This window comes from Lucilia cuprina, chromosome 3 (assembly GCF_022045245.1).
Source record: "Lucilia cuprina isolate Lc7/37 chromosome 3, ASM2204524v1, whole genome shotgun sequence".
NCBI classification, from domain to species: Eukaryota; Metazoa; Arthropoda; class Insecta; order Diptera; family Calliphoridae; genus Lucilia; species Lucilia cuprina.
The window spans coordinates 56,146,197-56,159,618 of record NC_060951.1 but is presented as its reverse complement, the minus strand read 5'-3'; the positions used below and the strand labels follow the sequence as shown (position 1 = coordinate 56,159,618).

The following is a 13,422-nucleotide window of genomic DNA, read 5'->3' as shown; positions in this document are numbered from 1 at the left end:
AGATAATAGAATATTTGACGTAATTATGGCATAAAAAGTTCAAATCGGGAGGTACGGTTGTATGGGGGCTAGGTGAAATAATAGACCGATTTCAACCATTTTCAATAGGCTTCGTCCCTGTGCCAAAAAACATGCTTGGTCCAAATTTCATCAAATTATCTTGAAAATTGCGGCCTGTACCTTGCGCACAAGGTTTACATGGACAGCCAGCCAGCCGGACAGACGGACGGACGGACATGTCAAAAAATGATTCTGAATCGATAGGTATACTTTAAGGTGGGTATTGGACCAATATTTTTGTATGTTATAAACATCAGCACAAACGTATAATACTCTCCCCACTATAATGGTGTAGGGTATTACAATAAAACAGAATTTTGAAACCCAAAAACCACTTCATTTCTTCCTCCTGTTGGATAGTTGATAGTCTTATAGTCTGCCAGTAAAGTAGGTTCGATTGACAGCAGAGGCTTTTGCGCACAATATGACCGATAGTATGCTTATATAGACCTTCTTACCTGGAATTATATACATAATACCTCCTTTCAAACTGTTTCCTCTTTCTTGTAATTGCTGTTATCAATGTGCCTTATACAGACATTTAACAATTATCACAATAACATTATTATATGTTGTAGAAAATAAACTTTTTTGAATGAAATTAAACGCGTCCAATATAATTCATTTTTTAAAAGTCATGAAAAGTTTCATGGAACAGTCTTGGATAATTTCTTTATTTTACTCACTATTTTATACATATGATGAAATCACTTTGAAAATTTCTATATAATAAAAGTTAATATTACTTGAATTTTATGCAAATATTATATTTTTAGGAAAAATATTATTTTATTAAAATTCACAACCAAAAAAAATTTGTAAATATAAAAATAAAAACAGTTAGAAAGATGTTGCCATTTTGTTTTCTCACATATTGGTGCACGGAGTTACCACTGTAGCAAATTATTTAACATTAAAGTGCTGCCAAGTTTACTTTATAACTACTTAAATTTAAATCTTTTTGAAACGGTTACTTTAACTTTAATTACCCAACAATAACTAATTAACTAATAAACTCATGTTTATTTATATTTTACACATACATTTATTTTATTTCTGTTATTAATTACAAAAAATCTTAATTAAAAATTTACTAAATTAATTGGGGATAATATATACAAAAACAAAAAAACATTAATCATAGTACATAAATAAATACTTAATAACTATAAATGTCTTTAAACTTATTTATAATAAATATAAAAAAACAAATTGTAGAAAAATAAAATAAACCATTTTTATGCTAATACAACAGAAAAAATGTCTAATTTTACAAAAAAAAAAGTATTTTCCTGTAAATAAAAAAAATTAAATAACGCCAATAATTTTCTTAAATATCACATATCAATATTACAAATGGCTTTTCCTCTTTTTTAAAACTGCTAAGCAGTAATTACATGAAAAGCTCTTAAATTTTTTACAATTATTATTAAATTTAAACTAATGTTAAGCTTTTAATTAATAACTAAGGTTTTGTTCTTCTTATGATTGTGGAAGCAGAACGCACTTTTCTGGCCTTGGGTGGCCGAAAAGTGGGTAAATCTATGAATATCGGTTCATATTCGGCCACTTCTGGTTTCATAGAGCGTGCATTTGTTAGTAATACATTCGTATAGTAAGTAACTTCATTTTTCGTTTCTTGGACCTCTGGTTCGTCGTTATTTTCTAGCGGTAGCGTAGCCAAGGTTGTGGGTCTTAATAATTCGAAAATATTTCTTTGTTCTCTAGTTTCGGATGTTTGCAAATCGGCTGCTTTCTTATTATTAAGAGATTTTGTTTGATTTTTTGTTTTATTTGTACTAAGGGAATCTTCGAATCTAGGTATATAGCGTGGTTTTCTGGTTTCACTTTTAACATTATTCTCGTTGGGCGAGAAATTAAAACCGAAAAATCTTGGGGCTTGCACTGAAATTAAAGGCAATATAGTTTCTCTGGCATAACGTTCGGCCCGTTGCAAAAGTTCTCCCAAGCGGAAGGGAAACAGTTGTACCGTAATAGTTTGTTCTTCCGAGTTGGATTTTGGTCTATCGGCTTTCGTTATAGTGGTTATTTTTATAATTTCCGGTTTTGGAAGTTTTTCTTCATCTGCAGGATCCGGTAATTTTATTTCTTTGCCTTTTTTCATGCGTGGTGTGGTGGCTTTGAGTAAAGGTTCTACAATCTCTTCATTTAAATTACGTCCTCTATTGACATTTAACCTTTTGTCATTAAGTACCGGCTCAAAGATTTCCTCTGGTTGTGAGGAAAAACTGCGGCTGGTCTCTACTACCTCCTTGTCTAATGAATTTCCTTCCAAAATGGGTTGCCAGGGTAAATCATCTGAATCATCTAAGGCATATGACTGATTGTCTCCCAATTTAAAACTTGTTCCTAAATTAAGGAAATTTTTCCTTTTCTTAATAGTTTCTATAGCATCTGATTCCGGTAAATTAACACTTTCCTGACCCGTAGAATCGGGTATTTCAGTGGGTGGTCTACTGGTGAAAGCACCATATTCATCTTGATTATCTAATTCACAATTACCCGGCTTTAGTTTTATGCGTACTGGAGCACCCGATGACAATTTCGTATTAGTTTTGCACAAGGAATAACTTCGGCCATAACTATCGGTTAAAACAACTTTGTCGATATCCCAGTGGGGTAAACCCTTCGATAGCCAACCACTATAGGGTTTATAGTTGAGACTAAGTGTAGTGGGAAATCCTAAAGCTGGATGAGGCACAATGATTTTAGAAACGATGTCACCAGCGAAGAATTCAGAGTCGTCTTTTCTGTTGGATTAAAAACATTTATTAAAAACGTTTCAAAATTTCGAAAAGCTGTTTTAAATTTTTCCCCCATTTGTCTATTGAGAGAAAAACTAACTTACTCTGATATTTTAAATGTTTCATTCAGTCCACCTTCTCCCTCCAAAATAGCTTCCAAACGTCCTATTGTTCTTAAGGGCAAATCGTTGAAAGAATTAAAGATTTGCAACTGGAATTGATGTGCACAAAATGGTTCCTCCTCACGTGTAACCAAATACAATTGCCCTCGACCTGAAGAGCGATCAGCATAATAACCCATATTGCCACAGCGAGGTACACCCTCCGCCAAATCTTCATCATCTTGAGCACAGGGAAAACATTTGCCCTTTAAGAAATCATCATAGTTGGCACAAGGGAATGCTGGGAACAAACAGCGAGGAGCTACTGAATCGATAAAGAATTTGTAGGCACGACGATGGTTACACAATGAGCGCCCCTCTTCTTCTTCAGCAGTTTGGGCCGCTTTAAAAAGAAAATTGAAAAAAAAATAATCATCTTTATTAAAGAGAAAATAACCAAAACTTACACCATATAAAATCCGTAACAGCTCCCACAAATAAATTCGAGCAACCATTTTGCACTCTACCACCATTGGGATAAAAATCAACATCGCCCATAGGCTGCCAAGAACCCAAACCACCCAAAATCAAATTCTCACCATTTGAGTGTATAACATCGACAAATTCGGCATCGGTATTATCCAAACGAACTTTAGGATGTTGAGCCTCAAAGAGAGGACCAGCCGGATCTAAACCAGTTATGCGTGCTAAGCCGGGTAATTCAGCTCCGGCGAAACCGGAGACATGAGCACCCAAACTAAAACCAATAATATGGGTACGAGACAAATTCAAGCCTTTATATTCCTGTAAATTCTTAATCAACATGGCTAATTGTTTACCCACTAAACGGGTGTTAGTGGCGGCTCTTACATAGTTGGGAAATGTTGCACCATTTTCCCAATCCACACATATAACAATGCAATCTTCCTAAAATGAAAAAATTTTATTATAATTATTATATTTTAAATCGCATTTATCTTTTTTTCCACTTACCACTGCCATTAAAGCCGTTTTCATTTCATAGATCCACACATGAGGACAAGCTGAACCAAAACCATGCACAATAATACGCACCGACATTTCATCAAATCCCACCAAATCATCCAGAGTAATAGGAGTTTTACGAAACGTCGTTTTCCTTGGAGGTAATGTAGTAGCTTGTGGTCCTTTTGTGGTCACATCTGGTATGTCTGTATCATTTGCACCTCTTTTCTCAATATAAGTTTTTGACTTTTTAAAAGCTTCGGTCATGTTGAGAAAGGGCAATTCCATTAAAGGTCTATCTGATCTATTTTTAGTCGAATAGAAAAAGAATTTTGTATTGATTTCATCGGGAGGAGATGGTAACATTTCCAAGTATGCAAATGGACCAGAATCTTCAAAACAACCCAATTCGCCATAACAGACACGTTTGGCGGCACGTTTGACTCTGAAAGAGAAATGAAATAAATCAATTAAGGTATTGTTACATTCCTAGATAAAATATTAGTAATTATTCTGAAATTACTGGTTCTGAATTAACTAAGGAACGTATATGGACTACATAAAACACTTTTATATAAACCAGTTTCAAAACCAAAAATTTAGAACAAACTTAAAAATAGTTTATTTTAGAACTTATAGAATTTAAAAAAATTCCTAGAATCTAATATTATTTTGTACCTTGAAGGCTTAACTCTTCTCCGATATAACTCATATTCTTTTATCGATTCTCTTACAGCTCTGACATATTCTGTATGATTTGCCGGGCTGTCGGCGAATTTTTGATTAAGTGATTCTTCGGGTGTTAATAGAATTTCGTTGTTTTTAGATTGTTGAATATCTGAAAAGGTATAGAAAGAAATATAGATTAGACTAAAAGATATATAATATTTGATTTTTTTTTAAAGTTTCATTCGAAAATCGGACTTCTCCAAAATCATATTCCCGGTCACTCTCTGATTAATAAACTACATTCAGTTAATGGCTTAAGGGTAAGGCCCTTCAAATAGTTATATAGAAAAAAATTACGAAAAACTTTTGATAAATTTTTCAAAAGGTCTTTGTACAGAAGTTATCGAAAATAGTTCATTGAAAATTGTTAGGTGGTCACATATGCTTTGATTCTCAAAACCTGCACATAATTGGTTGGCATGAGAAAACTTCCCAATCTATCAACTAGTACAGCAACTCAGCTATAGACTGTTCAGAAAATAAAATCATAAAATTGCCCACCAACTAATTAATAGACTATTCTGTAGATCTGTCGATAGACTAATCCACAGACTAGTTCAGAGTCTAGTCAATAGTCTTGTTCATAGACTTTACTAGTCTATGACTTTACTAGTCTATGAACAAGACTATTGACTAGACTCTGAACTAGTCTGTGGATTAGTCTATCGACAGATCTACAGAATAGTCTATTAATTAGTTGGTGGGCAATTTTATGATTTTATTTTCTGAACAGTCTATAGCTGAGTTGCTGTACTATGAATAAGTCCACTGACTTGTCTTTTGTGTGGACTACTTCATTAAGTAGTATATGGAGTAGTCTTTGAAATAGTCTATTGACAATGGAATAATCCATTTAGTCGCTTAACTAGTCGATGGGCAAGAGCAGATCTAATCTAAGGACAAGGATTTTGTCTTGTCAAAGGGAACATGATCATAATTATGGTTAATATACTCGTAGAATATTTAAGTCAAAATTTGACTTTAATATTTACAGTTTTATTAAACAATAAATAAATGGCCTAAGTATATCTGAGGCAAGGTACAATTCAACTTATATGCTTTATTATAAAAACTAAATCACATTTTTTCGTATACAGCTGTAGGGTATTAGTTGGTCGGTCTCGCCTTACTATAATTTCTTACTTGTTATACCCTACACCACTATAGTGGGAAGGGTATTATACGTTTGTGGTGATGTTTGTAACATACAAAAATATTGGTCCAATACCCACCTTAAAGTATACCGATCGATTCAGAATCATTTTTTGAGTCTATTAAGACATGTCCGGCTGGCTGGCTGTTATATGGTCGGCCATGCCCGACTATACTTTCCTACTTGTTTTTTTTTTTTTTTTGACTTACAACATGAAAATGTCTAACAATCATGTGAACACAATGATAGTTAGACATTTTCTAAATATATTCATATTTAGTATTAAAAGAGATTATAGAAACAATTTTAGCATCTATGCGCTCGATTTTGCAATTAATCCGCAAGCTAATATCAACATTATCTGCTTTAAAGAACTGTCAATTATGAGCTCTTTTTCGATTCGCAATAAGGTCTACTGGTTACTGTCCTTAAAAAATCTCATTACTATTTAAGAAATTGTAGTTCATTTTAGGTTATTATATTATATTCAATTTTTAATTCTAATGGATTTATACTACATAATGGATTAATATAACTAATCATCCAAAATTAAATCTTTAAACATTTAAATTTATTGCTCACGTGTGTGTATTTTAACTTTCGGCCATTTAAGTACATAAAATAATTAAATAATTTATTCCTGACGCGTGTCGATCCCTACAGAAATTATTTTCAAAAGTCAGTGAAAAAAGTTATTAAAATTCTTTATTATCAATTAAAAAGTCCAAAAAGTGAACCTAGTCTATCTTTATGATTAATAAAAAGTTTTCATTTAAAGCAAAAAATTTCCAAGATTTACGCAATATTTGTAATTAAATATTTAAATTTTATACAAACGAGCAATTAAAGATGATCATTTAATAAAAAAATATTATATAGCCGGCATAAACCACAAAATAATTTGCATACTAACAAATAAATACTTCCTCTATTCATTAATATAAGATCTATTAAACAAACACCAACAATAAAAGTAACAATTAGTTTACCACAGCAATTAAATAAAAAAGTGTTAATGTCATAAAAAAATGTAAAAAAGAAAAACAAACACACAAAAAAACAGAGATTATTCCAAATTTTTTAAGTTGTATATGAAATTTAACACCTTTTCTGAAATTTTGTATATAGTTGTTTTGATAAATAGTGCAGTTAATTGTTTAATTTGTAACTGACACACACGATCGATCAATAAGAAGTTTCTTTTGTTGCATGAAAACTAATTAACACATGTTGACGATTAGATAATCGGGTTGTAAAATAATATTACATGTAAGCAGCGATCACAGCATTTGAAGACAGTAGTTTGAATTAATGAATTCTTAGGAAATTATAAGACCCTTATTATTTGAGAAATTTAACTCTTCCCATGGAAAATCGTATTTGATTTAACACAAAATTTCTGTACCTATTAATAAATGTTCAATTCACAATTATGTTGTATGTTGTATCTACTAAAGTTTAGGAACGTGGCCTCCGGTAGATTAGTGTTCTAGTCTGGTAGACCGTAGGTGGTAGGTTCGATTCCCACCTGGTTATGGAAAGCATAACAGGCCCTCATATGTACATCCTCCTTTCAAACTAACTAACTAAAGTTTAGTAAAAGTGATTGGGAACATATCTATGGTTAACTTGTTGTTAGATTAAACTCGGAACAAATTTAAGCGAACTGATTGCTGAAAACACACAAAACATATATTAAACCAGGTTTAACCAAAGGATAAAGATTATCTTTATCAGAGAAACCGGCCCTAAATAAAATGTTTTTAAAAAAATTTTAGTTTTTTGTTTGTTTTTGTAAACACTAACAACATTTATGAAAATTTAATTTTTTTTGATAAAAATTGAAATGGGAACAGTTTCGAATATACTGTTTCCATGGTAAATTATAAAAACATATAATAATTTTAATAATCTATAGTGTTTCTGAAAACAATTTCAGTGGAAAAACTTTTTTTCAAATGTTCCCAGTTGAAATGTCGATAATTTTGTACAAAAACTATAAGGAATTTTAGATCACTGTTCCTAGTGCTTATGTGCAGTTAAATATTCAAATTAAAATAACATTTTAATGAGAAATCAATTTCGAAGTGAATTTTAATATTTTAAGAACATTTTTAAATAAGAACAGTTTTGAATTCAACTGTTCCCAGTACTTATTTGAAGTTAAATATAAATAAAGCAAGAAATCTTTAATTTGTGATCAAAATTTAAAACAATTTTAGTGGAAACACTTTTTATTTCAACTGTTCCCAATTAAAATGTCGATAATTTTATACAAAAACTATAAGAAATTTTAGCTCACTGTTCCTAGTGCTTATTTGCATTTAAATATTCAAATTACAATAACATTTTAATGAGAAATCAATTTCGAAATGAATTTTAACATTTTAAAAACATTTTGAAATAAGAATAGTTTTGAATTCAACTGTTCCCAGTGCTTATTTGAAGTTAAATATAAATAAAGCAAGAAATCTTTAATTTGTGATCAAAATTTAAAAAATTTTAATTTTTGGTTAGAATTCTCATTTTGAAATGAGAACACTTTTGAATTCAACCGTTCCCAGTACTAATTTAAGGTTAATAAATAAAGCAAAAAATCTTCAATTAGTGAACAAAATTTAAGAAATATCAAAGAAACATAGAAAATAATATGAAATTAAATTAAGAAATGCTGAATAAAGTTTTGCTCTTCTTATTCCATTTATATTTATATTTATGTGGGAACAGTTATACATTTAACTGTTCCCAGTGCTTATTAATAACCTTATTATAAACAATTATAAACAATTATAAACATTGTTATGAGAAATGCAAAAATTTCAAGTGACAGCAGTTTTGAATTAAACTGTTCCCATATTATATTTATTCGTAAATATTATTTAAACAATATTTCATTAAATAATTAATATAAAAAAGTGGGAACACTGTTTATTTCATCCATTCCCAGTTGAAATTTTGTAGAACTATTGAAAATATATAAAAATCCTTTATAAGGAATTTCAAAGAAACTGTTACACTTCTAATGCGAAAATATTTAAGTGGAAAGAACTTGGTTTAAAAACTGTTCCCAGTGTCTTTTTGCTTATAAACAAACTGAAAATAAAAAACTTTAATATATTTAAATTATATAAGGAAATTGTTAAAGCTGAAGGTCCACACCACGCGTTCTACGCTTTCTCGCATTCTATGCGTCTGTCAAAAAAGTAGAATCAATGTATTTAGACCTGGTCCACAACTTTTGTTGAGAAACTTTTTCTTAATTCTCTTTTGAAGTTTCCTTAATGTCCACACATAGAAACTTTTGTTTCAGAAACTACGTATTAATTGCATTGATTTGTTGTTGTACAAATAACAAAACAAGTTTCCGAGTACGAGAAACTCCGCACCGCAAGAGAGATGGATGATATTCTTTCTCTTTCTCTCTCACGCATAATCAAAAGTTTCCCAAAAAAAAGTTTCCTAGTGTGGACCGGCAGTTATATGTTGAAAGTTACAGGCACAAAAGCGTAGAATGATTAAAGTAGATCTACTTTCTACTTTTATAAGCGTCACAAACGTCGCACGAAAATGTCAGCTGATTTTGACATTTTATGTTCTTTATTAAATGCGTATTTATCAATTTGAATAAATTAAAATGTTTTAATAATGAAAAAATAAATAAAAGTTGTAGAAAAACACGAAGTTTTTTTTTTAATAAAATAAAAAATTTACACTTTATAAGAGTAGCATGTAACTTGAAACGTAGTACTCGAGGTAGGTATAAAAAGCGCGTAATGCTTTGACGCGTAGTGTGGACCTCCTTAAGTAAGAACAGTTTTCATTTCAACTATACCCAATTGATGTTAAAAGGAAAAAGAGGAAATAATTAGAAACTTATAATAAAACATTTGTTATGTTTAATAAAACAAAAAGAAACGATTTATATGAATAAATTCCTTAAAAACTCTGCATATTTAAATTTAAATAATTTCATAATGCACAATGACCATTTCGTAGCAGCAGCCGCATGAATCAGTTTGAATTTTTTGTTTAATGTCCCCCACCTAAAAGTGATTTCTTTTAGTTTTTTTTTCCCCAAAAAATTGCTAAATTTTCAACTCAAAATATAAATGTAAAAAAATCACTAAAAAATAAAGAAATGAAGGTAAACAGACGAGACGTCGTAACCAGACGGTAGTGGTCTTGTTGGGCCGTGATTGTTTACAGTGACAAAACGTTCAATGATGTAACAATTTTTTTCATTTTGGTTTTTATACTTTAGTTTATTAACTTTTTAAGTACACACAACACTTTAGTTGAACATAACTTAAGTACATATATTGTTAAATTGAATCTATGACCATTATTTGTTTATTTAATTTATTATTAGATTTTTTTCGTATAAAAGTTGTGTTTCATTTTTTTATTTATTTATTTTGGTTAGTTATTACGACATAATTCATGGTTAACAGAATGTGTTAATAAGTTGGCATTAATTGTTTATTTATGAGTTTGTATGAATAAAAAACGTTAGTAGTATCTACTGATTTTTATTCAAACTTTGAAGAGTTTTCATTAATGTATTACTTTTCAAACAAAAAGCTAAAATAATAATTATACTAACGATAATTATGACAATAAAAATATGAGTTTTTGTTTAAGCTTCAAACAATTTTATAATTAGAAAAGTCATTTAAAGTTAATTCGAAACGCAAGTAAATGATATCTATTGTGCTAAAAAAAATAAATATTTTAAATTAAGAGCATAAAAATTAAATACAAACATTAAAAATTAAATGAAGCATTATAAGTATATATAATTTAATAAATTTATTTAAGTTAAATTACATAAATTCATTAAACAAATACATTATTTATAAAGTTTGGGTATATGTACTTAATGATTACTTCCCAGCAAAAACTTACATTGAAAAGTAATGGGGTTAAAGTTACTAAATTAAAAAGAACTCAAACGATAACAAGTAAGAAATTATAGTCGGGCGAGGCCGACCATATAATACCCTACACCTTCGTGTGGGTCATTAAGTCTAGTTTAGAACTTGGTTTTGCAGTTTTTTGTCGAGAGAATATTAAACATAATTATGAACTTATTCCGCGTGTTCAGTTGTATAGGGGCTAGGTGAAATAATGGACCGATGTTAACCATTTTCAGCAGGCTTCGTCTACGGTACCATAATATCTCCAAAATTGCGACTTGTAGTTTGATTACAAAGTTAACAAGCTCTATTCGGGGGTTCAGTTGTATAGGAACTAGGTGATATAATGGACCGATGTTTCAATAGGCTTCGTCTACGGTACCATAAAAGATCATGTAGCAAATTTCATTGAATTATCTTCAAAAATGCGACCTGTAGTTTGATTACAAGACGGACAGACATTGCTAAATCGATTCAGAAAATGATTCTCAGCCTATACCCACTAAAGTGGTTTAGGGTATAAAAATCGAATCTGGTGTGATGCAATTCAAACATGTTTGTATAAAGATGATCATATTTATCAGTGATATATTCAACTGTGACGTATCATTTCATTTGTGAATGTGAACTTGTGGTAATCAAGAGAAGGTATTGACTTCGTCACGAGAAAGAACATGGTTTCTCGCAGTACGAAATTGCAACACCTTGATATTCACAGGTCAACTCACTAGGCATCAGATTGACCATATTATTACTGATAGAAGGAACCCATCCACTATACTGCATTTATCATTAATCCGAGGTGGTGATTCGGATCACAATCTTGTTATAGCTGAGATTCGCACCCGTTTAATCGTACATCGTGAAACTGACACGTGGACAAGGTAAGATGTCGCAAAGCTACTGATGCCAAATGTGGCAACCGCATACTACACTCAATAGAACCAATACTCCTTGTTCTGGAACATATTTAGCATTTTTTGGATGACACTAAACGCTTCTTACAGAATTCAAATATTATAACCTCCCCCAGAAATCTAATGTTATAACCAGAAATGCTATACTATCTGAGAAGACCATATGCTCCAAAAACAGAGCATATGATTTTGATAATTGGTCAATACCAATTGGTTTTAGACCTGGAAAACCAACTAAGTCCAAATTTTCACATTACGCTAAATTTAAGTTGGTACCACAAAGCAAAATGACTTTAGTCAAAACAAGTTAAAATAGGAAAAGACAATCATTTAGTACTAAACGAAAATTAGGGCAAAGTGATAATCTATCGTGGGAACTTTTTAACATACTGATTAAGAGGTACAATCTCCAGTAGAAACCTCGCATATGCAGACAACATCGAAATATCAGCGAATGTGGGTTTGATAGTGAATGAAAGTAATACAAAGTTGATGGTATCATCAAGCATGGAAGCTGTCATTCGGATTGAATACCCACATCAAATGAACCATTAAATGAATGAACTACATGATGACGCGAACATATGAAAATTATAGTGGCTCGGGCACGTGATGCAAATGGATGACAATGATCAGGCAGGAAAAATTTTCGATTATATCCCACAGAGAAAATGCAAAGGAAAGCGGCTAAATTTCCGATAGAAAGAAGAATTAGAGAAGCATCTATCCAAACTTGATATGCATAATTGGGAAAGAAGTATTAAACATTAAAGAGCATGGAAATTTATGTTACGCTTGGCTTAAGATCCAATTGGATTGTATTATTTTCCAAATTAGAAGAAGAAATTATTGTATTATACTAGAGCATATATCAAAAGTATAAGTTCCTAAGTTCTTTTCGAATAATACGGTTGTAGTGTGGTGTTCAAAGATTCTAGAAGAGATATTCTAGAGAGTCTGAACAGACTGACAAACTATAAGATGGGACCAGTTTTTTTATGTTACAAACATCACCACTTACGCGTTTTACTATAATGTGGAAAAATTTTCCATGTCTTTTATAAATAGATTTGATCTTAAGTATATTTAGATCAATAAACGTTGTATTATTTTTTATTTATAAATCAACTAATGCATAAATATGTGATCATAATGATAATTAAATTTCTAAAAAATTTAACTGTATACTATGAGTTCATTTAACATAAGATTAACACAAATTTCACAAAATAATAACTAATTTAATCTTTTCTAAATAATACATTTTAATTGTCTTTCTCTTTAAATACATATATTACCGATGTTATTCTAAATGATATAAATTAATATGAACATTTCTTAACACTTACCGGTAAACTGCAACGATGATGATAATGACGGTGATGTGGTGGTTAAAATTGGCGGGGTAGAGAATGACAACAAACAAATTATTGACAGCAGATAGAAATCTGTAGACTGTTGCATTTTGTTGAGTGTTGATTAAGGCCAGTAAAACGAGAGTATTATGTTTTTTTTTTGTTTTTGTTATTTCTTTAAAACAAAGTTGGTTTAAATCTTATGACACAAATACTGTTTGGTTAAAAGAGAAACAATAAATATAAAAGAAATTGTTTTTTTTTTTTAATTTTTCAAACCACGAATATTGATTAATGGTCATGTGGTAAACATGGAAAATGATGGAAACAAAATAATTTTCTTCACTTGAATTTTTTTTTTGTGTTTTCAATCTTTTTTTTTTTTTTTGCAAAACACTTTCACTGTTTAATTTATTTATATATTTCTTTTATTCATATTTTT

General features: G+C 30.4%; 1 protein-coding gene across 1 annotated transcript; it reads right to left on the bottom strand.

Annotated features, from left to right (window-relative positions):
- Positions 1 to 1,296: 1,296 nt before the first annotated feature.
- Positions 1,297 to 13,405, bottom strand: LOC111685963. The gene is made up of 6 exons (XM_023448241.2): positions 12,975 to 13,405; positions 4,589 to 4,748; positions 3,920 to 4,355; positions 3,394 to 3,853; positions 2,930 to 3,329; positions 1,297 to 2,831 (listed from the first exon to the last, which is right to left on the bottom strand). The coding sequence occupies exons 1-6, from the start codon at positions 13,087 to 13,089 to the stop codon at positions 1,526 to 1,528; spliced, it is 2,877 nt and encodes a 958-aa protein (XP_023304009.2). The 5' UTR covers positions 13,090 to 13,405; the 3' UTR covers positions 1,297 to 1,525.
- Between the last annotated feature and the right edge of the window lie 17 nt (positions 13,406 to 13,422).